At 49.5% G+C, this 26,983-nt stretch overlaps 1 protein-coding gene across 1 annotated transcript in view; it reads left to right on the top strand.

Annotated features, from left to right (window-relative positions):
• EMILIN2 (elastin microfibril interfacer 2) overlaps positions 1-26,983 on the top strand; it is a 54,521-nt gene that overhangs the window by 24,691 nt on the left and 2,847 nt on the right. The window contains exons 3-7 of the mRNA XM_032859825.1: positions 5,166-5,341; positions 10,083-12,011; positions 24,003-24,410; positions 25,654-25,686; positions 26,260-26,388. Coding sequence (XP_032715716.1) covers positions 5,166-5,341; positions 10,083-12,011; positions 24,003-24,410; positions 25,654-25,686; positions 26,260-26,388 — 2,675 coding nt within the window. The remainder of the gene's footprint in view (positions 1-5,165; positions 5,342-10,082; positions 12,012-24,002; positions 24,411-25,653; positions 25,687-26,259; positions 26,389-26,983) is intronic.

The raw sequence follows: 26,983 nt of genomic DNA on the forward strand, positions 1-26,983 counted from the left end.
TGTGGAAAACTTGGTAGTTCAGGAATGTCATATAACCGAGTCTGCCTGGATGTGCGTCCTGACACTTGCTGAAATGCCTTCTTGCTTGTATGTACACGCTGGCATTGTCCCAGATCGGTGGTTGTTTCTTCAGGCTGAGGGTGCTCCCTACCAGAGAGAGGGAGGCCCCTCTCTTTCTGGCTTCCTTCTCCATCCTAACAGTCTGTTCCAGTGGATACTGTGCAGGACCACACATGGAATGAAGCAAGAAGAATTAGTTCTGGGGTTTTGGGGATAAGCCAGTGATGGAGAAAGAGAGGAATTTACTAGAAAGTCTGTTCTTGGGAGAAATCCTGGTCAAGTGAGTATACCAGTGGGGGAACTGGGCTTCAGATTTGTGCACTTTTAGTGATGTGTATTCACAAAAGAAGTTACAGGTGAATACTAAATGCGGGGAAATGATCCTTAACTTGCAGATCCTTACCGTGTAGAAATGATCCTCTGCCAGGGACGTGTGGTTATTTCTGAAAAGCCTTCTGCTGGCAACCTGGGAGGGATGCCAGAGGAGAAAGAAGACAGGTGGGTGTGGGGTAGGAATAAAGAGATGAACAGATGTGTGCCCATTGCTGGCCCTTGACAGTCCCGTGAATCTCTAGGCCAGCTCTGTCCCATAGACGCCTGTGGTGATGGAGCTGTTCATACTAATTCCACACGTGGCTCCCGAGCTCCTGAAATGTGGCCAGTGTGTCTGAGGAACTGAATGTTCACTTTGGTTTACTTGTAATTAGTGTAGATTTAAAAAGGCACACCTGATTAATGGCTATCTTCTGGGTCAACACAACTTGAGGTCACCTTCTGGTGTGCGATTTTTGTCCAAGCCATCATGACCCAAGGACTGTGGAGCTTGATTTGGTTCTGGGAAGGCTCAGGAATTCACGTCTGCTGGGGTGAGACGTGAGGATGACTCTGGGGCTTTGAATATGAACATTGGATTCCTCCATACCTCATCCAAAGTAGACTTAGTATCATTAAATTACTGTTTGACTGATCAATTATTGATTAATGATTAGTACTTCATTGTTCGTTGAGCACCTACAATAGGACAGATGCTATGTTTAAAAATGGGGATGTTGTAGAGAACAAAACCAGCTGGAATTCTTGCCCTCATGGGGCTTCTGGTCTGTGAGAAGACAAACACTGAACAAGCATGAATGGAGGCATGTTATGAAAGAAGTCTCACCTCCTGTCAGTGGGAAAGAGTCTTTCTGCATGTATGGGGTGAGGGTGGGGGCCAGGGGATTTCAAATGGCAACAGTCATTTTGTCACAGTTTGTTTCAATGGGGACATTTCTAGTCTGTGGTCCCTGAACTCTGATTCAACTTTTCCAGTCCTCTTCTTGCCTTCCTTCTCAGTAGAATCTTCTGGGCTGACCTGATGTCTTGACATGGTGGTTGAACTCATAAAAAGGGAGAACCCTTGTTTCACCACCCCACACCCCAAAAAGGATTCAGAGGGAGAGGCAAGGAAGGAGAGTTGAGAAGATGGGACAAAGAGCACTGGCAGAGGTTGGGGTGGGCTCGGGCTGTGGGGCGGCATGCCGCTGCAGCCCCCAGGGGCCCCCGGGAGTGCCTGAGGCAGCTGTGGACGGGGCTCCCTTGAGGGACGGGATTTTGTTACAGTCTCTACCCAAAACTGGGATGGAGGCCAAGGCTGCAGCCTGAGTCAGCCTTCTAGCTCTAGCCCAGCACCGCCTTGACTCTGTGCCTTGGGCTGTCAGTCCTTCTGCTTGGCCACCCCCAGATGGGTGCAGTCAGTTGGCTGATTTAGTAAGTGTCCAAGGGGGCACCTCCTGTGTGCTTACAACCCAAGGGTTCTTGGGGTAACACTTGGGCTTCTTTGGGTCAATTCACTTCCCCTGCCTGGCTGTCCAGCCCTTGGTTGCCCCAGAGGCTCCCCCCTCCAATAAGGAAGGAAGGCTGATGGGTGCCCTGAGTTTTGGGCTACACTTCTCAACTCTGGCTGCACTTGAAAATTACTTGGGGAGTTTTTGAAAGGTACAGATGCCTGGGCACCCCTGGCCCCAGACCAGTTAAATTAGAATTTTGAGTGTAAAAGCCTGTTTTTTGTTTTGTTTTGTTTTGTTTTGTTTTAAGCTCACTGGCCAAGATATTGTCCTGCAGAGCACTGAGGGATGGAAGGAGGACCCAGGGTTCCTACTGTGTTCCTCCCATCCTCTGAGAAATTTCCTGGCTGGCTCTCGAGGTGGTGGGAACCCTGTTTCTATGGTGGGGGAAAGAATCCCAGGAAAGCTGCGGGGCTGCACAACCCTACCTCCTCTCCTCCCATCCCCCAGACTGAGGCCTGAGGACCTGCAGTCATCTCTGGGACCCACGTCCTCATGCACGGAGCAGTCGGGACATGAACATTCCCTCGGCTGGAGGTGGCCGCCTGATGGCTTCCAGCTGTCACCGCTGGCTAGGGAGGCCTCTTGCACATGCTGGACTTAAAACTCGGTCAGAAATGCTATCAACCTGAACTCCGTGCCGCCAACTGGAAAGCCCACGGCAAGCTGCTGGGGGCGGAGGGTGGGGCTGGGGAATGTGCGTGGGGCTGCAGAGGAAGGCAGGAACTCCAGGGAACTTCCCTAAGTTATGAGCTGGTTCCAAAGTAATAACTGGCTTTAAAGAAGGTAATGAGGTGTGTTGGAAGGACGAGCAGTTTCTTACACTCGTCTCAGCAGCGGGGGCCAAGGCCTCCGGGTGGGAGGGTGGTGGGGGGAGTCGGACGTGCAGCCTCAGGTTTTGCTCCCCTGGTCCCACTCAGCCAGCAGCCAGAAGGGGTTGCCAGGGGCTGTCATCTGCTGGCTCAGGGACAACCCCCGAGCGCAAACACATTTTCACAATCAGTCTTAAATGCTCAGAGGAACGGCGTTTTTCTGAGATTACACATTTTTGCAGCATTATGCTATATTTGAGCATGCAAAACAGTGAAGTGGATTTTTCTTTCTTTCTTTCTTTTGATCATTTCTAGGACCACACAGGGAATTCTTTTGGTAGGTACGGTGCTGGGGGCCTGGGGGCTGGTGTGCTCCTGGCCCGGGTCGGATGCTCAGACAAGTGTTTTCTGAACGGGGATGGCAACTACCCTCTGACCCAGCTTGTAGGGCTGTGGAACATCTCTGGGCGGGTGGGGTTGCTTCAAATTTAAGGCAGTCTCCCGAGTCACTGCTTCTGCATGCTGGGAGGGCCGTCTGGGGTACAGGAGAGAACACTTGGATTTAAATCCCAGCCCCGGCCCTTCCTGACCATTGGAACTTGGACAGGACACCTGACCTTTAGGAGCCCCTGTTTTCCCATTTGTGCAAAGGGGAAACTGAAAAGCTGGGCCTTGACAGGGGATGTGGTAGCAGTAAGAGGGAATGAAGAGCCTAGAAGGGAAGACTTGCCCCACCCCCACCACTTAGGGGCCCTTCTTTTCTGTTTCATTCATTGGACTTTCCTTCTGGAGACTTTTCTCTTCTGGAGACTTGAAAATGTCTCCCTCTGGAGCTTCTCAAAATCCGTACAGCCAGGCCCCACTGCAGACCAGTTAAAATCAGAACCTCTAAGAGCGAGGCAGCGGCACTGGGTTGGCAGTTCGTTATGGTTCCTGGTGATTCTGATGCCTGGCCAGTGCTGTGAACCACTGCCCTAGAAGGGCCAGTGGAACCGGGACAGCGGCAGACGTTGGGACACTAATGCTTGGGACAGCGCTGTCCCCAGGGTCCAGAGGGTTGCCTGGGCTCCTGTTGGTGGGGGAGTTCCTTCCACTTGAGGTTTTAGGTATCATGGTTTTGACCCCCGGGGGCCAAAAGCCCATTATCTCTAGTAATTTGCAATTTTCTCAGGAATGTGACTTTGAACTCCCTCACCACAAGTTGGATGCCAGAGGTGGAGTCAGCTGGCTGGCACCAGGTCCCATGGGCCCCCCGACTTTCCCCTGAGCAGCACACAGCTGTTGGATTCCTGCATCCATCCCTCTCCCTCTGAGTGTCCATGGGGCTGCTGGATTGCCAGTCTCTGTTCCAGGCCCAGCCCTGGGTCTGGAGGACGTTACAGCTCATCACAAGAATCTCTCTGTGGTTTGCGCATCTATCTTTCTTTCTTTCTTTCCTTCCTTCCTTCCTTTCTTTCTTTCTTTCTTTCTTTCTTTCTTTCTTTCTTTCTTTCTTTCTTTCTTTCTTTCTTTCTCTCTTTCGAGAGGACAGGGAGGGGCAGAGGACGAGGGAAAGAGTCATGGAGATGGAGCCCAACTCCATCCAAGCCCCAACTCCATGAATTCAAGGGGACTTGAACTCATGACCCTGAGATCATAACCTGAGCTGAAATCAAAAGTTGGACACTTAACTGCCTGAGCCACCCAGGTGCCCTGGGGAATATACACTTTATTTATTTTTTTACGATTTTATTTATTTATTTGACAGACAGAGATTACAAGTAGTCAGAGAGGCAGGCAGAGAGAGAGAAGGAAGCAGGCTCCCTGGTGAGCAGAAATCCTGATGTGGGGCTCGATCCCAGGACCCCAGGATCATGACCTGAGCCAAAGGCAGAGGCTTTAACCCACTGAGCCACCCAAAGATACACTTTAAAAGGGATTCTTATTTCCATCATCAGCTGTATGGATCAGGGCATCTCTTTGAAAAGATCTGAACATAGATCTCTGAAGGCTCACAGCCTGCTACCTTTGCAGGAAGGAAGGTACCACGATAAATGCACAGATGCTATGGGAGACAAAGGTGCTGGGGAGGTTTCTTTAAAATATAAGACAAATGACCCTGCGTTACCCAGAAAAAAATCTCCACAAAGCAGCGACAAAAAAAAAAAAAAGTAGAACAAAAATTTGTGGGTAAAACAAAAGCTCAGTTTGGGAGTTGTGGGGCCAGGCTTTTCTAGGTGGTCTGTCTCTGGCCGTCAGTGGGAGGGGACCTGGGTGCAGGTGGGTCTAAGAGATGGAAGAAGGAGGCCAATCTGATTTTGGCTGAACCCCAGGGGGTCAGGGATGGACTGAAGAGACCAGTGGTCGCCTCTGGGTCAGCTCGGAGAAAGCAGACAGGGGCTTGGATCCTGTTCATTCTGGTCCGGGTCGGGGAGAGCCAGGAACGCTCTCGACAGCCGCAGTGAAGAGATGCCACGCTTTTCTTCGGCAGGTATCGTGTGAACTTCAGACCCAGATATGTCACCAAGTACAAGACAGTGACACAGTTGGAATGGAGATGCTGCCCCGGCTTTAGAGGGGGAGACTGCCAGGAAGGTCCCAGGGACCCCGTGAAGACCCCCCGCCCCACGCCTGCCCGGCCTCGAAATAGCTTGAAGAAAGCCACAGGTAACTTCTTCGTGCTTTGCTGTGTGTGACCACCTCCAATCTTTTCAGCGTTCCTGCGGACAGTGGGATTTATGATTTTCAATGGCAATCTCTCCAAGGTCTTCAAGAACACACATATATGCCTGCAGTAGACACATGTGGCCTGCAAATTTATTTGCAGAAGCAGTAGCAATCAGAGACAGATTTTTTTTTTTTTTTTTTTTTTTTTACAAGTAAATTGCTCTGTTAGGACCAACTTGTGAAAGTTAAGGACTTAGCGATCAGTGCAGGGCATAGTTTCAGACTGGTGTGGTATGCGGCACAGATGAGAAGAGATTCAGAGGTAGTGATGCTTTGTTTTTGCTTTTCATCTACAAGCTCTCATAAATCTGAATTTGAAGGAAAGAAACTGTTTGTTTGTTTGTTTGTTTGTTTGTTTTTAATAGTTAAATCCGAATCATTCTCATTCTGTTTAGGGTGAGATATTTGCAAAGCTAAGAGCGAGAGGCATCAGTGAAGTTGTTCTTAAATCTGTTTCTGAAATGTCTTTGAAGTAGCACAAACTCAGTGAATAATTAAGAAAGCAGTGATAATTTTCACCTTTTTTTTTTGGTATAACATTAAATAAATGACTTTTATGGATTAAAAATTGTCCTTTTGTCTTTTCTCTTTTTTAAGTTCAGTGAGAATGCATGTAACCTATGTTACCTCATGAATTTGATGGTTGTCTTCAAATGATTGCATTTTCCCATGAGGTATTATCAATTTTGAAACTTAGTGTTTCCCAATATTGTCTGTAAAATAGATTTTAAAATAATTTTTTGAAAAAAGTAAAGCATATCAATTAAAGAATGGAGTATGAAGAAGTATGGAGAAATACTTAGTTACACATAATCTCACCACCATATATTAACTACTGCTAACATTTTGTTATCACGTATTACTCACTTCCTATGTCTGCACATACATTTTGTTAAAGAAAAATTTACTTATTCATCCCACAAATATTTATGGAGCTTCTCTATCTGGCAGGCTGTATACTAGATACTTGGGAAAAGTGAAAAACAAAACAGGCAGTCCCTGAACTCACAGAAGGCAAACGTCAGACAAGTAATTACAATAAGTCATCATAGATAATATGACAGGGACACACGAAGGGGATCTGTTGGATCAGAATAGTTTACTTTTCTTTCATTTTTATTTTATAAAATTTAAGCCTGTATGTAGTTTCCTGAGCGAATAGCTTTAAAAGGATTCTTAGGAAAGCAGTGACCCTCATTCTCCCCCACTTTCTCTTCTCAGTGGTAATTCCTTTCAACTCTTTAGATAATTTTTTGGAATTTACCTCCGTTTCTATTGACCTCTTATCATGGAAGGTGAGAGTTGGACGCCTTTTCCTCTTCTTTCCAGCACATGGCTCCTGTACCCTCATCTTTCCATACAGTTTATACCAGGTTTTTAGTTTAATACTTATTGTTTACATTATAGTAACTGTATATATAATGTTCACAGCTGAGCCATGTCATATACTATGAATTTGTTGTCTTTCTTATACAGCTTTATTGGTTTCTTTAGAGTTAGTAGTTGTCTTATATTTTCCTTTGCTTGATTTTTTTTTTATGTCTTTGTCCCTATTTCAACCTAAATTCTCCTCTGGATGTTTATGTAGATGTCCTCTCATTATGTTTAGACACATCAGTGTTATCTTCCTGAAGCAGTCTCTCCTAGAGCTTTCTTACCTGCCCCACCTGGTTATCCTTTTTCCTTGTTCACAGCTGCCAACTGGTGATCTTACTTGTATCTTTCCCATTGATTCCCTCTTTCCTTTACTCTCTGCTTGTTCTCAACTTACTGCCTTGTCTTGGTAAAGCACATCTTCCAGTAGTTCTATGAGATTGTGTGGGAGCTACACTTTCTATTATTGTATAGTCAAAAACATTTTTATCCTATCTTTAGAATTCTAGATTTGAGATAAATTTCCTTTAGGATTTTGAAAGTATCACTCAGTTTTCTAGCTTCCAATGCAGCTGTTAAAATGTCCAAAACCATTCTGATTCCTAATTTTTTTTATACATGACATGGTTCTGTTTTTTTGTTTTGTCATCTTAGTGAGATTTTGTAAGGGAGTGAAAAGGAAGTGCTTCTCCTTAATCCACTATCATTATAAAGAACATACTATTTTTTTAATTTTTTTAAAAGATTTTATTTATTTATTTGAGAGCAAGACAGTGAGAGAGAGCATGAGTGAGGAGAAGGTCAGAGGGAGAAGCAGACTCGCCATGGAGCTGGGAGCCGATGTGGGACTTGATCCCGGGACCCTGGGATCATGACCTGAGCTGAAGGCAGTCGTCCAACCAACTTAGCCACCCAGGCATCCCAAGAACATACTATTTTTTAAAATTATTTATTTGAGAGAGAGAAAACGAGAGATCGTGCACACTTGAGAATGAGTACAAGCAGAAGGAGGGGGAGAGGGGCTGAGGGAGAGGAAGAAGCAGACTCCCCGCTGAGCACAGAGCCTGATGTGGAGCTTGTTTCCAGGATCCTGAGATCATGACCGGAGCAGAAATCAGAGGGTAAACCGACTGAGCCATCCAGGTGACCCAAGAACATGCTATCTTTAGAACTTATTTTTTAACTTGGGGCACCTGGGTGGCTCAGTGTGTTAAAGCCTCTGCCTTCGGCTCAGGTCATGATCCCAGGGTCCTGGGTTGGAGCCCCACATCGGGCTCTCTGCTCCGTGTGGAACCTGCTTCCTCCTCTCTCTCTGCCTACTGTGATCTCTGTCAAATAAATAAATAAAATCTTAAAAAAAAAGAACTTATTTTTTAACTTGATCTATAATGAACAATCATTCATTAAATAATCTACGGTATCATTTAATGGCTTTTGAGAGTGTAATTATTTGGACACCATCCTCTACTATTGGTCACTTAGGTTGTTTGTGGTTTTTCACTATTGTAGATAATATTTGTTGTTTTTTGTTGTTGTTTTTTGTAGATAGTATTTGAATAAACATTTTTTCCTCTTAGTATTTTAGATTCATCCCTGATTATTTACTAGAATAAACTTCTAGAAGTATAATTGCAGGGGCAAAGAGATTCTGAGATTTTGATACATAAGCAAATTATCCTTTCAAGAAGTTGTGGCAGTTTCCACAGTCACTGGGAGTGGGTAGAAGAAGCATTTCCTTATGTGTGGATTCCCCCCAATCTCCTGCCCTTTGCTTTCATTTCCTTTGTTCAGAATGGCATTTCATCTGTATGTGATTCAACAGCTTGGTTTTTTCTCCTAGTGGCTTGAAGTAGAATACTTTTTTCAGTGTGGAAAACAAGGTATTCTTTATAGTTCTCTGCTTGGGAGTTTGGCTGTCTGAATTCTAGTCTTGGTTTTACCACTAAGTTGATTTTAATGAACAATAGCTGTGGTTATGATTGTGTACAAAAGTTTAGGGGAGGAGAAAACAATGAACAGTAGACACAAACATCTGCACCGTTCTACATTTACTTCTAGTGGTTGTTCAGTGTGCCTTAATGCATTTTATTTCTTCGCATAGATTGTGTTTGACTTTTTCCACCTGTCAAGATAGTCTCCATCCGTGCAGGCGTGTCGTTGTTTGCTCCTTCCTTCCTTCCTTCCTTTCTTTGAGATTTAATTATTTCAGAGAGAGAGAGCAGTGGGAAGGGCAGAGAGAAAGGGAGAAGCAGACTCCCCACTGAGCAGGGAGCCCAATGTTCTCGATCCCAGGACCCTGAGATCATGACCTGAGCTGAAATCAAGAGCCAGAGGCTTGACCAACTGAGCCATCCAGGTGCCCTTGTTAGCTCTTTCTAGTGTTCCTCGTATCCTGCTATCCATGTTTGGGGGCATGGTTTGCTTCTAATCTCCTATTACCTCAGGTTTCAGTAATTTTTTTGTTTGTTTGTTTAGTTTATTGATCACTTTATTTTCATTTTTAGGACTCATCTCATCATCTTTATAACTTTTTTTTCTTCCTTCCATTCAGACTATTTCCTTGGAGGGATATTTCTCAGATGATCAAAAATTCAATGTTTATATTCTTCGATTTAGTGAATCTTAGTATATATGACCACGTGGCTTTATCGTTAGGAGATGCCAAGAGGATCAGTGCTCTATCTCTTTTGCTTTTAGTTTCCCCAACTGCATAAGGGTGCTGAACAACATCTGTGAGACTCCTTTAGCCTAGTGAAGTTAATAAAAGTCAAAGAACATTTAGGAGTTGCCTGGAGGATAACTTACTGCTTATATGATATCATACCACCCACTAGCTAATGGGCGGATCTTGCCAAAGTGGCTTCTTGTGGTTTTACAGTATGTAGTCAACCACTGGGGTGTGGCTGCTGTTCACTAATGTGAGAATGATGTGCTCGTATGACCGAGTAGATTAAGAATACTTCCCTTTAGGGTGGAAGAGACCACTGACTGTCTATTATGTGCCATGTACATGTTCTCTTAACAACCCTAGGAAGGAAGATAGTATCTCTGCTTGGTAGATGAGGGGTTTATACTTTACAGAATTAATTAACTTGCTCAAGGGCAGACAGTGAAGCCAGAATGCGAGGGGAGGTCTCTTTGACTCAAAGCCTATAGTCTTTTTCTCTCTACCACAATTGCCTGTGGTGAGGGGGGATCTCTACGTGAAGGTTTAAGAATATTCCTCAAATACACTATTTATTGGCTTTGCAGAAAATGGGAGACGGTAGAACGCGTTAAGTCATTTCTGACTCTTTCTTTGTAACAGATAACGAACCAAGCCAAGTCTCAGAGCCCAAGAAAACTTTGTCACCAACTCATGCAGCAGAACCAAGCCAAATGGTAGATCCAAAACAGGGACCACAAGAACTTCAGGCAAAGAAAATCCAGGTGCTTGAAGAGAAGGTTCTCCGACTCACAAGGACAGTTCTTGATCTCCAGTCTTCCATTGCTGGAGTGAACGAAAACCTCAAACATGCCATTCAGGACGATGCCAGCAAAATGCTGGCATCATGGCTCAGTAACCTGCACCCCCAGCAAGTGCCCGACAGTGCCGTTGGCGGAGACACGGAGACCGTCCAGCTTCCCGATGTCCTCAACAATAAGGAATCTGGCATGAAGGACATCAAGTCTGAGTTGGCAGAGGTCAAGGATGCTCTGAAGACCAAGAGTGACAAGCTGGAAGAGCTGGATGGGAAGGTAAAGGGGTACGAAGGACAGCTCAGACAGCTCCAGGAGGCTGCCCAGGGCCCTACGGTGACCATGACGACCAATGAGCTCTACCAAGCCTATGTCGATAGTAAGGTTGATGCCCTGAGAGAGGAGCTCATGGAGGGAATGGACAGAAAGCTGGCTGATCTGAAGAACTCATGTGAGTACAAGCTGATTGGTCTCCAACAGCAGTGTGAGGACTATGGCAGCAGCTACCTAGGAGTGATTGAACTTATAGGAGAGAAGGAAACAAACCTGAGAAAAGAAATAAATGATCTTCGAGCCCGGGTACAAGATCCTTCAGCTCGGTCAGACTGCTGTGGTGGTGAAAAGAATGGTGACTTTGGGCAACAGATCAAGATGTTAGACCAGAAGATCGAAAGAGTTGCTGAAGCCACCAGAATGCTGAATGCACGACTGGACAATGAATTTGACCGCCTTGCAGTTCCAGAGCCAGACGTGGACTTTGATGCCAGATGGAATGAACTAGATGCAAGGATCAATGTGACAGAGAAGAATGCGGAAGAACATTGCTTTTACATTGAAGAAACCCTTCGGGGGACCATTAATGGCGAGGTGGATGACCTGAAGCAACTTCTCGATCAGAAAATACAGTCTTTGGAAGAGCGCCTGGGGAGTGTTCTCTTGGAGGTGGCCAACAGCACTGAGGCAGAACTCACCCCCCCAGCCTCAGCCTTACCAGGGGTGTCAGGGGCTGGGAACAAGCAGGTCCTGATAGAGTTAAATCACCTGAAGAACAAAGTTCAAGTTGTGGAGGATATTTGCCTACAGAACTTTCCAAGAAAGCCTCATGGGATAGAAGATACTTTGCCAAATGGAGAAGACCACCTAACGGGTGATAGTTTGAACCTTTTGAAATCCCTGAATGACACGATGCATAGGAAGTTTCAAGAAACCGAACATAGCATCCAGAAACTTCAGCAGGATTTTCGTTTTCTTTATTCTCAGCTAAACCACACAGAGGACGATGTGAATCAGCTCCAGAATGAGCTGAACAGCTGTAGAGAAGGTAAAAACGCGGCAGTGGGTGGGTTTTCTATGGGGGGTGAGCAAGGAAGGACGGTGGAGCCCCTGCCATCTCCCCGGGACCCCCTGGCCCCTTGCTGCAGCCAGCTGGAGGAGAGGTGGCAGCAGCTGCAGAATCGGGTCCTCTCCGAGCTGGACGCTTGTAAGGAAAACACACACGGGGTCCAGAGGGACGTCTCCGTGGTGGAGAGCAGGGTGTCTCACCTGGAGAAAACCTGCAGCAAGCTGGACTCCATCTCAGGAAGTCTTCAGAGGATCAAGGATTCACTTAACAAGCATGTCAGCAGCCTCTGGAGTTGTGTCAGGCAGATGAATGGGACACTGCGGTCACATTCCAGAGACATATCTGGCCTGAAGAATTCTGTCCAGCAGTTCTACAGCCACGTTTTCCAGATTTCTACCGACCTGCAAGACCTGATCCGATTTCAGCCATCGGCAAGTAAGTTGACCTCTGCAGTTCCATTTCTTGTATTTTCTTGCCACGTGTGTCATGCTAGACTTTGGATGGCCCGTGGAACTAACTGCATCAGTCCTCCCCTAAGTGTGGTTCGTAGGTTGGCGCCAGCTTGTGAATCACTGGTGCTGAGTGGCAGTGAGATAAATACCCACATCGAGAGTATTTGGAAACTTTTATTGAAAACAGTTTGTCATCACTGTAGCATTCACCGTCTGTGCATTTTACAGAAGTATCAGGACAACAAATTGAAAATGAAAAAGGAATACTCCTTCACCACAGGGAGGATGGCAAATGTCCATCTGTGTATTTCTGTCATGTTGCTGAGCGTAGAGTTGGGGTCCCGTTTTTGGCGTGACAGCCTGGAGCAGTGGATATCGTTGTCCCGTTTTTAGTCAGGGAGCCTCCTGTATGCTTACCGGTTCACTTGTCCACAGCCTTGCCTTTCATTTGCGGGTGTCATTATAATCTTTGTCCGCATCGTCTTCAGTCTACCTCCTCTTCCCTGAAATCTGAGGCCTAGGAGATGGCAAGTAGAATACTGTCCTCTTCCTTTCCAGAGACAGGGACCAGACGCTGGACAAAAAACACTCTAGGGGAAGTGACTGTTGAAGGCCATGTGGTGCCTAGAACCACTGTGCCTAGAGCAAGGCTTGCTACATGTTAGATGCTCTGTAAATGTTTGTTGAATGAACGAATGAGTGGTTCCTTAATAACATGAATTAATATACGCAACAGAGTTCATTTCTTTGCTACTTGAGGGTTCAGCCCATCTTCCCTGAAGGACAGGGCTTCTCTTATACCTCCATTCTTTCATTTAAGTTGTCTCAGTCATGAGACAGCCTTCTCTAATTGGAGGCAGGGACTGAAAGTGAGTTCACATTTATTGAGCACGTTCTGTGTACCAGCACTGAGCTGGTTCACTCAGGGGGCATGTCTTAGAGCCCCCGCCAACCGCCTCATGGGGAAGGTGCACCGCTTTTCCCAGGGGAAGCGTACCCAGGGGGACATAGCCAGGAAGTGGCGGAACTGGGATGGGAACCCCGGGTGGGCTGCATCCAAGAATTGTCTTCTAGTCCGGAGCACATCTCCTTTGCATATCCCAGAGTTGAACACAGATTTATGGGGTCCAAAAGGACTTGGTGAGGGCCAACTGTAGGCCTAGAAGGACCCCACTTCCTGGCCCTCTCCCTGTTTTCTCTTCTCTTCCTCTTTGGCCTTTTATCACCTTTTCCACTCTGCTCAGCTCCAGGTGACAAAGGTCGTCACATGTTGAACTGAGAATTTATGGTCTGGAGTGGGCCTCTAGGATTTTAGGTCCAAGCTGAGACCTAAAACCCAAGGAGGGGAGGGCTAGAGCATGAGAGGGAGGGGAGCCATGGCGAGTCCTGACTAGGTCCCCAGGAAGCTGAAGGGGCTGAGGTAGTCAGGTAGGAAAGTGCTTTGTTGTTCCCGGAGATAAGGGGCTTGTAGATAAGGGGGCACCCAGGCCCGCCAGGATGGGGAAGCGGGCCTTCACCCCAGTGCGAGGCCCACAACACTACACTATTTATAACCCTCCCCCCTTCCCAGGCCCACACAGCTCCTGTATCTCTGGAATGTTGAGTAAAGGTCACAACACTGTGTGTGTTCATAGAATGATTGTCCTTGGGGTGACAGCGCTGTCTGGACTGTGCTTTATAATAACAGATTGAACCAGATATTTCCAGTTGATTTGCAACTCCCAGGCGGTGTGGGAAGCTGTGTTAACTCTTTCACACTTGTCTATCATGTCAGAGGTGAATGTCTTTAAAGAGAATGTAACTTCTCAAAGATTATCCTTCTGGAATGAATTCATCACTGTGAATGCAGAATGTGTGGACTTTCGAGAATTCCATTGATCGAAAAGAACCAAAAATAAACAAGCAGGGCTTTCTTTCTCCTTGTATAGCATCCAGGTCTGGGAGTTCTGGAGCCTGAGTAGCAGAGGTCCGGGGGCAAATCAGGAGTGAAGGTCACAGTGAAAGTCACACATCGGCCAGTTAAAAGTCAAGTGAACCTTTATTGAGCACCTGCTGTGTGCAGGGCTCTGTGAGAGACATGGAGAGAATGAGTAGCGTGATCCCGACCCTCAAGGCATTTTCAGTCAGAGTGGGAAAGCCACACAGGTCTGCAGAGAGAATGAATGTGATAGTGTGTAAGGCCCAGCCAATGCTGTAGGGTGTATCCTTTCAGTTCATAAGATCTCACCGAGCCTCTATTATGTGGTAGTTAATGAGCTATATGTGTGGATTATGTGGATGACAGTGCATGCGACAATGACAGTGTGAGGGCCAACAAGCTGACAAAGGGATGGTCATGGGAATGGAGCTGGGGGGCAGGGCGTGGTGCATAGGCACACTGGGTGTGTGGAGGGGCACCTGCGGCCACTGTAGAAGTTAGGAGAGAGCCCCTGAGTCAAGGCTTCAAGGTTGAGTAGGTTGAGAGTTTAGAGGCTGGAGGGGGAAGAGTGAGGTGGAGTGATAAGAGAAGCTTCTGGAAGGAGGTGTTACTGGAACGAATAATGAAGGGCTGGTTCGGGCCCAGAAAAGCAGGAGGGAAATACCTGGAAAACAAAAAATGTTTTCCATTTTTCTGTGCATCAGGAACTCGGTGGGGCTTGGTTTAGCTTGGCTTGGTGGTTCTGCTCCATTTGACATTAGCCTGAGTCAGTCTCTCAGCCATCAGCAGCTGGCAGCTGGGCCTGGCTGGGCTGGAAGGTCAGGGTTCCTCCATGCGGCCGTTCTCTCTCTCTCTCTCTCTCTCTGTCTCTCCCTCTCTCTGGCTAACTTGGGCTGCTTCACAGCATGGCCATCTCAAGGTAGTCAGACTTACTACATGGTAACTGGTCCGTAAAGGAAAGTGGAAGCTGCTGGGCCCCTTCCAGGCATGGCCGCCTCTCTGCCACATTCTGTTGGTCAAAGTAAGTTAGCTCTTTTTATTTTATTTACTTATTTGACAGACAGAGATCACAAACAGGCAGAGAGGCAGGCAGAGAGAGGGAGGGGGAAGCAGGCTCCCCACTGAGCAGAGAGCCCAATGCGGGGCTTGATTCCAGGACCCCAGGATCATGACCTGAGCTGAAGGCAGAGGCTTTAACCCACTGAGCCACCGCCCCACAAGTTAGCTCTTGAAGGGGGACATGGTTTGTATGCATTGGGAGGGAAGGAATATTGATGACAGTCATCATATCTCCCTCAGGGAGCAAAGGCCCGGGGATGAGGATGCACGATGTGGGTTTGGACCAGGAACCAGATGGCTAGACCAACCAGGGAGGTAAAGTTTGGCCTTTCTACCCGGCGCACTGCCCTGTTCTCGGATGCCGTTCTTTTCTTCAGAAGCATCCCTAAAGGGGGCCTGAATTTTCCAGAAGGCACCCAGGGCGGGAGCAGAAGGGGCTTCTGCTGGTGCTCATATAGCTCCAAGTCTATTTCGTCTCCCTCCCATTAATGCAGATGTTCTTCCTTGGGGTTTAAAAAGGACTCTTGGAATTTGCAAATGTTGGCTATTTTTTGTGGACCAAAGGTCCATGGTTTTCATCTGGACACAGAAAAGTGCCTAGCTTCCAAAAGATAAAGAACCAGTGTCTCACCTTGAGCTCAGTAAAATGTGATGCCCCTCTCCTGGCCCCCTCCATCCCACCCACCATTCATTCATTCAGCTCATACAATCTGAGCTGCGTCCTGGGGCTTCAGTACCAACCTCGTAAATGTTTTACTCTGGTAGAAAGACAGTCAATGCACAGACAAGCAAATAGTGATCTGATTTCAGCCAGTGCTCAGTCCATGAGGAAAGACACAACAGAGTAAGTTCATGAAGAAGAGGAGACAGCAATATATTTTAGGTGCATGGCCAGGGGAGGGTTGCTCAGTGGAGGTGACATCTTTGTAGAACCCTGCAGAGGTCTGTGGGAAGTGTTCCAGGCTGACAGAACAGCATGTTCAAAGGCCCTGAGGCAATAATGAGTTGGCCCTGTTTGAAAAACTCAGAATTCTAGTTTTATCAAGTATATGAACAAGGGAAGTAGGTCCTAAGCATTAAGGTCAGAGAGGGGGTAGGAACCATATCATGGAGGATTTTATAGGCTATGGTAAAAGATTTACGTATGATGAGGAACTGTCAGAGGATTTTGACCCAGCAGCATCTATTTCCTGGGTTGGCAATCCCAGCTACCTCCATGCTTTCTCTGGGACTTTGGGGAAGTCATTTATCTACCTAATTACCTCACTTCCTGCATCTTTTAGTTGGAAATAATAATGACACTTACCTCAAAATGTTGGTTTAAAGAGGATTGATACTCATAAGGAGTGGAGTATTAAATAGTGCCTGGCCCCTGGTAATCACTGGCATAGGTAATCAGTGGGCATTACCTATTATTTTAACCCTCTGTCCCTTGTAATAGATGTTTACTCTGCTCATGACTGAACTTTTCTCCCTTTCACTTCCTACAAACCCCCAGGCACTCAGTCTCAGAGAAGCCAGAGCAGCCTGTCCACAGAGCAGACACGGGATGAGAGCTCTGCATGTCAGGCTCCTGGCTGCTCTGTGGAATGTTCCAGATACCCAGTGGGGGTTTTCTCTCTTCCCCCGCCTTTTTTTTTTCTTTTCTAAGTCAGGGGTCAGGTGGGAAGTACAAAAAGTCCAGAAATCTCCCCTCCCAAGCTATTCAGGATTCACGTTCAAATACTTCTGTTGATGAGAGGCTCACACTTGGGACGAAGTTAGGTTGGTAAGTCCTCTGTCCTTCTGTCTGATGTGGCCATAGGGCTTTGGCCCTCTCCCTGCCCATGCTCACTCCCATCACTGGAGATGCGTGGGGCCCTGCCCTTCTGGCTGGCACCCTCTGCTTTTCCCTGGGTGGGCATCTTGCAGGGTAGGAGTAGCTCTGTGGCAGGCAGCTCCAGGGTCTGCCCCCAGCCTGGGTGAAAGGCATCTTTTCCTGCCTGGGCCCCGAGGACTGCCCTGGCCTGTAACTTGAGCATCGTCTGCAAGGCCGTGGCTGGCTGCCCTCCTTTGACAGCCGGTGCATCCCAGCCTCCTGCTGTGATCTAGATGCTGAGTCCTGGCTAGATGCCAGTGTTTGCGCTGTGCCTTTTATTATGAGAGAGAGGGGGCTTCCTAGGGTTGAGAAACCTGGGGCTCCCTTTGGGTGTGGACGGCAGGCGGAGGAATACTTCTGTGCATCAGGGAAGCTCTCTTACCCTGCGTCACTGTTCCAAGAAGGGATGTGCCTGCCTAGATACTAGGATGTTGTCTCAACAGATTCCAGTGACAGCCACATTACTTCCTTTTTCACATCCCCCATCTGTTTCTTCTGCTCATGTCGGAGGGGTGTTTCTCTTAGTACTTGCATTAGACCAAGCACAATGTTTCGTTTAGGAGTGTTAGAGATTCAGGAATCCCATCTTTATCAAGTTGCTTAATGCAAGCTGTGCCATGAGAATGAAAAAGCATGAATTTTCCAAATATTTAACCATAAAACTTGGCGAGGGGAAGAGTGGTCTGATGCCACAATGCTGGCGTGGGCTCTCAAGTTGAAATTGGCTGAATCTGGGGCTGGTTTAGGTCCAAGATAGCGTGAAGGGCCAAGTCAGGGTTTTTTTAAAGCTATAAAGGCGAAAGCAAACTGCGTACACTCAGACCATCCTGACTCCAGCAAGATGCATCCTTTGACCCTGTGGGCATCTGTATTGGTCATGTCCTTTGGTGGGCGTAAGTAATAGCTGCTTTTCTGCATCTTAACCTTGAATTTAGAACAGTGGTGTTCTCAGGACTGAGCTCTCCCATAGCTGCATGCAAAAGTCCTCAGGGAGCTTTAGAAAAAGAAGAACTCTGTTGGGGGCGGGGGCGGCAGTCAGGAGATTCCTGCTCAACAGGGATGAGACATGACCCAGGAATTTGTTAACAAATTTGTAATTAAAACAAAACAAAACAAAACAAAAAAAATCCTAGTTCTGGTTTCAGAAGCGGAAGGAAGGCCACTTTAAAGGCAGCAGGATTATCACCACCCAGGGCGAACTATGCCCAAAAGAAGGGGAGAAACAGGGAAGAAGGGAGAGGAGAGAGAATGAAACGGCGACTTTGACACTGGGGGGCAACCAGAGGGGACTTGGTGTGAGCCAGTCCGCTTGTGGACTCTTCCACGCTTTCCATCTCCCTCACTGCAGCTTTGTAGTAAGTCTTCAGCCAGGGAGTGTAGATCCTGTGCATTTCTATAGGGATTGGAGGATCCGCGTGTGAAATTCTATTCCCAACCCCCAGAATATTCCCACGTGATGTTGACGCCTGGCTAGGTGAGACTCCCCCAACCCTGGGATTCTGTGCTTGCAAATTCTTTCCCGTTTCAAACGTCTCACCGCCACGAGTACGTCTGTGTCTGCGTCTCCATGTTCTCTGGGTTGTGCTGGTGGGAAATATGGCCCCGATTCCAGGGTTTCCCGCGTGGTTGCGTGGGGACTCGCTCTGTCGCCCTCTCTAGGAGGCCACACTGCGCTCCTCCGTGGCTCCCAGGGCTTCCTGTGGTTCCAGCCAGAGCCGCCAGCCGCGTCCAGGTCACCGCGTGCTCAGAGGAGAACCGTGGCCGGGAGACCAGGTCAGGGGCTGTAAGGGATCTCCCCGCCCCAGCAGTCCCCAGCAGGCCTGCTCCGGGGGTGACCGGGGAGTGGGGGTGCTCATGCGTCAGCCGCGCTGCTGCGGGGAGCCGGAGCAGCCCCTTCCCCGTGGTCCACGCTGGTGGTCAGCTGCGAAGACTTCGCGGGCGTCCTGGGAGCGTCTGGAGGCGGAGGCCTGAGGGCCACCTGTCAGGCTTCCCGGCAGGTCGGCCGCCCCCTCCGCCGGACGCCCCGCACAGTGCGCGACAACCCGGGAAGCGGGCACCGGTTCGCTCTGGTTGGCAGGCGGGGGCCGGGGTCTGGCCTGTTGAACGGACCAGGCGGATGAGGCGGGAGGGGTCGCTGCCTTCCCGCAGCCCATCCGGGCCCGAGCCCACACCGCAGGCCAATCCGTACGCCTGCTCTGCTTCTGGAACAGACGCCCCCACGGGCCCTCCTTCCTGCAGTTTCGCGCCACCCTACAGCCGGCCTCCCTCTCGGGCGGCCTGGCGGCGCAGGGCACAGACACAAGCCGGGCTCCTGTCCCCCCCACCAGGGTGCAAAGCGGCCGCAGGACCCCCGTTCTTCGCACGTGGTCTCATGGAGGACTGCGGCTGGGCTTCCGCGGGGCTTTGCTTCCGTGAGGGCGGAATGGCGTTTGATAGGAACTCTGGAGAAGGAGCGGCCTTTCGCGGCTGGGTTCCAGGCCCGTCTGCGGCGGGCTGCGGTGCTGCAGTCGGCTGGGGCGGCCTGAGGCCCCAAGGGCAGATCAGGACTAGCGCCTGGGGCAGCTCCAGGGGCCGAGGCAGCGCACGCGGGGTGCGGCCCGCCCCTCCTACGCCTCCCTCGGCTCAGACGCCTGGGCAGCAACCCTGGGCTCTTCGGGACGGCTCAGTTCAAATGGTCACTCTCTGAATTAGAAACACATGTTGAGTTCAGAAAGATAGCCACGGCCAAGAGTGACCTTTCCAGAATGAGCAAAATGCTGTCCCAGTCTTTGTAATACATGTATCTGCGTTGGAAACGACATGTGATACGGTGATGCTGGGGAGCCGGCATAAGCTAGGGGTGAGGGGGCGGGCTGGGGAAATGACGTGACCCAGGACAGCTTTGTCTTCACGGCCCTGACGGATACCTCTTGGAGCAGTCAGCCGCTCACAGCAAGCATGGGTGCCCTCCGCAAGGAGATCAGTGGAGGATATTTTATTCTTTTCCCTCTGGCTTCCACCCTGTGTGACAAGCCTGGGCGTTGAAGGAGTGATGGATGTAAAAGAACGGTCTGAGACCCCCAGAATGACGAAGACTTTTGGCCAAAATTCAAGTGCCTAATGCAATCGCTGGCCAGGAATTAGGGTGTGGCCCCTAGTACCTGCCTTCTAGACTTCATTCATTCACCAAACACTTAAATGTCTCAATGTGATGCGGCCCTGTGCCAAACCGGAGGATAAAATCTCGTTAAAACGTGTCCTCAATGGCTCATCATCCAGCATGACAGGAATGATATTAAAAAAATTGAAAGAGCTCCCAGAGGCTCAAAGTGTTTCAAGGTTCAGAGGTGGGATTGTTCAAGCTCTGTTAGGCAGATCCCTGCTGGCTTCCTGGGAGAGGTGGTGTCTGAACCGGGTCTTCAGGGAAGGTGCTGGAAGAAGCTGTCTTAGGGAGTGGGAACACTAAAAGCAAAGATGCAAAGGCAGGGAAGCTCAGAGGAGGGCAGGGCACCAATGAGGACACTGAAGCTTCTGGAGGAGTTGGAGCAGGTGGGGGCACTCGGGATGTCGGGAGAGATTTGGCTGGATTTTATGAGCACTGGGAAACAACTGCAGATTTTCAAGCGATCCTATGTCCAGAAAGCTTTCAAAAAGTGCATTCTGAAAAAGGTGTGGAGGGAGGAGCCAAAGTATTTCAGGCTTAGAATCAGCAGGACTTAGCAACAGATCGTGTGTGTGTGTGAGTGTGTGGAAGTGTGTGTGAGTGAGAGAGAGAATATGACTGAGTGACTGGACGCGGGGCCTGGGAGAATGCTGGTGGCTTTCAGAGAAAGAGCGTTGGTTTGGAGAGTGTGGTAGGAACAGGTAAGAAAATAAGGACCAGTTCAGGGGGCTTGTACTTTGCTGACCACCATCCACTGAGGACTGAGGGAAAGTGTTTACTTTTAAATTTTGGATGGAGACACATACACTTGGACTACAGGACAGGAGCCCTAGGTGGGGGGTGGGGAAGGAAAGAGGCCCGAGGAGTGATGCGGATGGGGCAGCACCAGAAGGGAAGGGAGGCCAGCTGGGAGGCGGGGCTCCAAATGGGGGGCACCGGCATGAGGAGGAGGGAAGGGAGGACAGATGCAGAGTGCAGGCAGGTGCGCTTGCATTGGAAGGCAAGGGTAGAAACAGGCCCTCGGAGAGTGTCTTCTTCAGTTACGTTTTATAAAAATAAATAAACTTATACTGAAAGGCTTATGAGGAAACCTCCCCCTGTCCCCACCTGTCCCTGGAACTTCTAGCTCCCCAGAGGCAGCCACATGCAACTCTTTTGGCTATCCCCCCCTGATATTTACCTCTATATTTCTAAATTGACTATTAATTTTAAATATCTCTCTATATAGATATTATGTATATCATATTTAGACATTACATAGCAAGTATCAGCTATAGGCATTAGTTTATGTATTAGGCTCACTCATAGCTCTCCTGCTTCCCTGCCCCCCCCCGCAACTCCCACTAGAATTTACCACTAATCAGTAGTCGATATTTATGCTGTTATGAGCTAAATAGTTCAATATAGCTGAATATGATTATGTTGCATTTTGTTTTGCTCTTCTTTGAATTAGTACTAGTGTTATATTATTATTTGCTAGATTTTATGTATCTACTTTGGATTCTTCTTACCCTAGGGTATCCTCTCAACATAATTTTCTATTCCATATAAGGTAGCAGATCATTTGTTGGTTCCATTTTTATTTTATTTTATTTTTTTAAATTCATGACCTCCCCTCTGGAGTTCTCTCTCTTCCCCATTCCATGTGGACGGCTTCTTCTCTGGACTTGCTAAAGGGCTTTCAGTTTAAAACTTCCTTTACTACCATCCTAGAAATTTCTTGAACCTCTCCTGTCTTGGGCTGTTTGCTCTTTTTCATGGTTTACTTGTTTCAGTGGAACACGTTTTCTAAGCTTTTTAAGAGGCCTGATAGTTTTTTTGTTTAAATATTTCATGTCTGAAAATATTTATTCTTGAATCATAATTGATGGATATTTTGGTTGGGTAGAGAATTCAAGATCAGCCATTATGCCCTCAAAATTTGAAGACATTGTTCTCTTGTCTTCTAGTTTCTGTTGTTGAGAAGCCTGATGATGCTCTTTGGATTTAAAATCACTTTTTAAAAATATTTTCCCCCTGAAAGCTTATAGGGTCTTCCCTTTTCCTCAGTGTTCTGAATATGCCTTGGTTTAGGTCTTTTATTTAATAATTGTGCTGGAATCAAATTTGTGTGTGTGTGTGTATTTGATGCTTCTCACCTTACTACCTCATTGTCCGTCCTATGTCTGTTTTTCTGATTATTTTCTTGGAAGATTTCTAGACTAATTTTCTTTTGGTGCCCTTACTGTTGTCTGTCATTTCATCTTCCTGTTCTACCTTCTGAAAGATTTCCTTGATTTTATCTACGAAACTCTTTCATTGAATTTGCTTATTTTGGCAAGCATATATTTGTTAGCAAAGGCTCTTCCTGATTCTGATTATGCTTTTTTATACCACTCCATACTTGCATTGCTGATGGTGTCTTTGGTGTTGTCTTTGGTTTTGTTTTGTCTTTTTGAGAGTTTTACATGTTTCTTTTCTTGCATTGCGTATTCCTTCAGAGTTCCTTTTCATTAGTTGGGTGACTTGTTTTAGTCTGTTTCTTTTTGGAGGCTCTCCTTGCATTCCATGTGATCTTGACCATGGTTCACATTTGAAGGTGAGGCACTGGATAAGAGTTCATGCTGGTGGGCTTCATTATGGGGGTCAGTTTGAAGATTCTCCCTTTCTTCAGCCTAAGCTATAAGTAAGTGTCCTGGGATCTGAGAAGGGAAAGAGGGTTGGAAGCCTCCTAAATTAATGGGCAGACTTTGTGTTTCCAAACTGTTCTCTCCTGTCCTCCATTGTCGCTGATGTCCCATATCTGCAGTCCCTCTATCACAGTTTCTGTCTAACCCAACGCTTCTCGACAACGGTTTTGAAGAGAACGGAGGCCTGATGCTGTTCCCTTGAATGATGTGAATTCTCTTCTCTTGCATCTAAGTGTTAGCTCTGTATTACCCTTTGGATGACTGAGAAAGTGGTGACGCCTTCTCCATAGGGTGTAATTCTCTCATGGAGCCCTGGTCAGTCCCTTTGGGGCTGGGCGTGTGTGAGCTTCATGGCTCTTTGGTGGAAGGGGAGCACGTGTTTGATCGCTGTAGTTACCTTAGTGAGTTTGGAAATAAGACAGTGGGTCAAAACGCAATCACTGATTTTGCCTGGACTTCATCGTATAGTTTCGGGACCTGGGCACTGCCAACACCATACCGACTGCAGAAGTGGGTGGGGTTTGGTTTTGAGGCCTGTATCTGCCAGTCCCGGTTATTTTTAGCTGCCTCGTGGGCCCTCAGGAAGCCTTCCTGGAAGCCTGCCTGGTTCCAGGAATGTATTCATAGGAGGAAGGGGAGGCAGCTTCCTGGTGTGTCACAGCGCCATCCCATGAGGGCAGGGAAATGTGAATCAGCAGGTTCCTCCAGTGGAAATTCCCTCAGTTGGTGATCTTAAGACTAGCAAGAGGCGTGGGGTGTTTTTGCTCCTTTGGGGCCTGTGCCCGCCGCAGAGGAGCCTCCAGCTCCCTGATGCCTCGTGGGATCATGGTGGCAGCTGCATTCAGCAGGGCCTCGGCTTGTGACCGAGGAAACATAAGGTGGTTGGGGACAGCGGGTCCTGTTCAGTAATTCGTGACATACCTGTGGTATCATCCTGCGGAGAAATCCGAAGTTTCAAGTTTTGGTGCTGGGGCTAAGAGTGGTGCTGCTTTGGGGAGTGCAGCCATTGTGTAGAAAGGTTGAAAATCCTCCCCCTACCCCTTGGGCCCTGGTCCCCGCTGACCTCACCAGTTCCTGGGTGACCTGAGGGCAGCTTGACCTGGGGCCCATCTTCTGAAGCTGTGAGGCACGCTGTCCCCACACTGGGGAGGCTGCTCTGGGCTCGCCAGGCCAGTGCCCACGATGCTGTTGCTGCTGCAGGCATAGCCACCAACCACATACCTGCCTAGGGAGCTGAGCCTATAGGGTCTCACGGAGGGGCCTGGGCTGAGCAGTCAAGTCTGAGGTTTTTAACCCTGCCTGTTTCTCTCCACTTTCCAAATGCTCAGCTGAGGAGCCCTCTGAAGCACCCCCGTCCGGAGGAAAGGCCTCGCAGGTGCCTGGAAAGCCCTCCCACCCAGCTCTGGTGGAGGCCCCCACGGAGGCCTCTCGTCCCAAGCCGACTCCTCTGCCGACACCAAGTGCTCCCCCGCTTTCTGAGGACCCCAGAAAACGGCCGCACGTGGGCCAGCAGCCCGTCCTGCCCAAGAAACCCCCCCAGCTGCTGCCCCCGCCAGCATGGCCAGGCTGGACAGGGCTGCCCTTCTTGCCCGGCTCCACAGGGGTCATCATGGAGACTGGGGAGGCAGGGCCTCCGGGAAGGATGGGCGTGTCAGGGAGGGGCCTGCCCCAAGGAGTGGACGGCCAGTCGGGGCAGCGGCCCGTCCCCAGCACCGAAGGCTTCGCGGGAGCACCAGGTAAGTCCCCCGCGGCTGGCACATCTGAGTCCGGGGGTAGGGGAGGTTGGGTGTTGTGAGAATATATGGAGGGTCAGCCTGAGCCTTAGGGGGTCTGCTGCAGGGTCCTTCCGGGTGCAAGTTCCAAAAAGCTCTTTAGAGGTGCTGAGGGATGAGTTCATGCTGATTGAAACCCCAGAGGCTGGGCAGCTCCAAGGATAGTGCAGTCAACACCGCATCCCACTTCTGGTAGGAAACATACCTGGGACTCCCAGTGTGGCCTGGGAGCCTGCACAGCAGCGGAGAATGCCGCCCCTTGGGGTGGGTGGGCCAGAAGGTTCAGGCTCAGATCTCAGGGACGTGACCCCAGGCTTTGGGGCCTGGGGCAGCTTTGTCACCCCTGTAAGACTCAGCTCCTTCACAGGCAAAAAGCAGGGTAAATAGTAGGAGCTTAGAGGTTGGAGGAGAAAAGCCTTGTTCAGTGCGTGGCCAGGAAGGGCTATTTGTGAGCTGTGGTGGGGGGATGGTGTCGGGGCAAGGCAGGAGGGAGGAGAAAAAGGGAGCGAGCCTGTGTGGGACTCCTGCTGCGAGCCAGGGACTGAATCAGGTGCAGGCTCTGCAGTAGCTGTCCTGGCTGCACTGTGCTGTCTGTCGTCATTCCGTTCAACAGATGGGGAACAGAGGCTCGGGGCCTGGACAGGGAAGCAGGGTGCTGCGTGGGGCAGAGCAAACCCGAGCAGGCTGACCCCAGCAGGGAGGGTCTGGTGCCCCCCGGACCCCTGGGTGCCATGGCCTCCAGGCAGGAGGGGCCCGTGCTGGGAACATGAGAAGCCATGGGTGCTTTGTTCCTGCTCAGCCTCCCCAAGCTACAGCCATCACAGCTCTCCCCCAGGCGCCTGTGCCTCTCCGGAGAGGACAGTTTTCCTCCTGTTCATGCCATGCCTTACAGCTGGTTATAGTTTAGGACGCTGTTTGTCCCTCTGCACTTCTAGCCCCCACCCACCCATGCGTGCTTGCAGGAAAGACGGAGTCCAGCATCCTCCTCCTTTCTCCCCCAGCCAGCTTGCCCTCAGGGCTCTTCTCTGCTCAGGGAAAAGTGGGCTAGTGAGGAAGCAGACACAGTGGGGACACGACTGTGCCTCTGCTCCTGGGAAGGCAGCTTGGAGGGGGGGCCTAGTTCTAGGTCTATTTAAAGAACTAGCATGAAGAGCAGGGAGAAAAAGTGGGGCTACTCTTTGACATTCAACCCTATTTTGTTTTCCAGGGTACCCCAACTCCCCTCCAGCAGCCTCCCCAGGTACGTCTGCTGGGAGACCAGGGCCGCCTCTGCCCCTCTCCCGCCTGTCCTACCTCCTCCCTCTGGGCTGATAATGTGGGTGGAAGTCGGGGTCCGCCAGCTAGGTGGGGACCACTGCTGACTGGACTGAGCCCTCAGAGAGGGGCAGAGTCAGGCCTGAGACCAGGACTTTCCCTCAGACATCAACCATTAGCTCGTGGAGTTGGCCAAGAGGCTCCCTGGCTGAGTCTGTGTCTGGTGTGGCCGTGCCCAGCTTCCCAGTGCCCCACTCCATGCCCGCCCTGAGCCCCCGATGCCCACACACACCCAGTGTCACGCAGCTGCTCACACATGCCTGTGGCCTCACAGGCCCACCCCCAGCCTGTGCGTGTCCCACTGCTCAGCAGGCCTGGCTACTGGCCTGACCAGGACTTGTCTGACCCTTGTGTATGAGCACTTGGTGTCCCACGGTGCTCTACCACCTTAAGGCAAAAGAGTACGGTGAGGCTGCCTGTCCAGCCTGGCACATAGGCCTCAGTGATCCAGGCCGTGATCTCTGACCCCCGTACATGCTCCATGTCCTCTCGGTTCCAGGGGTTCCAGTGCCTTCTCTGGTGTCTTTCTCTGCGGGGCTCACCCAGAAGCCTTTCCCCAGCGACGGGGGCGTTGTCCTCTTTAACAAAGTGCTGGTTAACGATGGAGATGTGTACAACCCCGACACCGGTAAGCGCGGAGACTGTGTGCGGTCTCCCATCAACAGCTCCCCCTGTCTGGTCTGCTTCCCTGGGTCCTGGGCGGGGGTGGGGTGGGGGGGGGCGCCACACTGAGCAGCTGCGGGCACGTGAGGGACCAGCTGGCCCGTGATGCTTTTCCCGGCTTTGTGTGATTTTACGAAGACATTTCCAGCTCACAGGCTGCAGGGCGGGTGAGTGGGTGGGCGTGCAGTAACATTTTTTAGTCATGAGATCAGCATACCAGCCCTTGGCCCATGCCAGGGGAATCGTTGTGCCCCTTGTTTGTGGAGGTTGTGGGGCTCTGCCCACCAGTCACTGTGCCCTGGCCCCTTCCTGCTGTCCCTCCATGCCATTGGGAGGCCCTTTTCAGTATCTGTTGTTCTCATACCCTGAGACAGGACAGATGGGAGACCAATCCCCTGACCTGTCCCCTTCAGAAGTTATGACCAGAGCCAAAAAAGGGGACAGCATTCCATCCAAAATGGGCCAGGCCATGTTTGTGGGGTCTCCTGCCTCGGGAACAGAACCACTCCTGCTCTGGGTTGGGATTCTGCCTGTGGCACCTGTGTTGTGCCCAGCCCCTG

This window comes from Lontra canadensis, unplaced genomic scaffold, assembly GCF_010015895.1.
Source record: "Lontra canadensis isolate GAN:19392208 unplaced genomic scaffold, GSC_riverotter_1.0 scaffold17, whole genome shotgun sequence".
Classification (NCBI taxonomy): Eukaryota; Metazoa; Chordata; class Mammalia; order Carnivora; family Mustelidae; genus Lontra; species Lontra canadensis.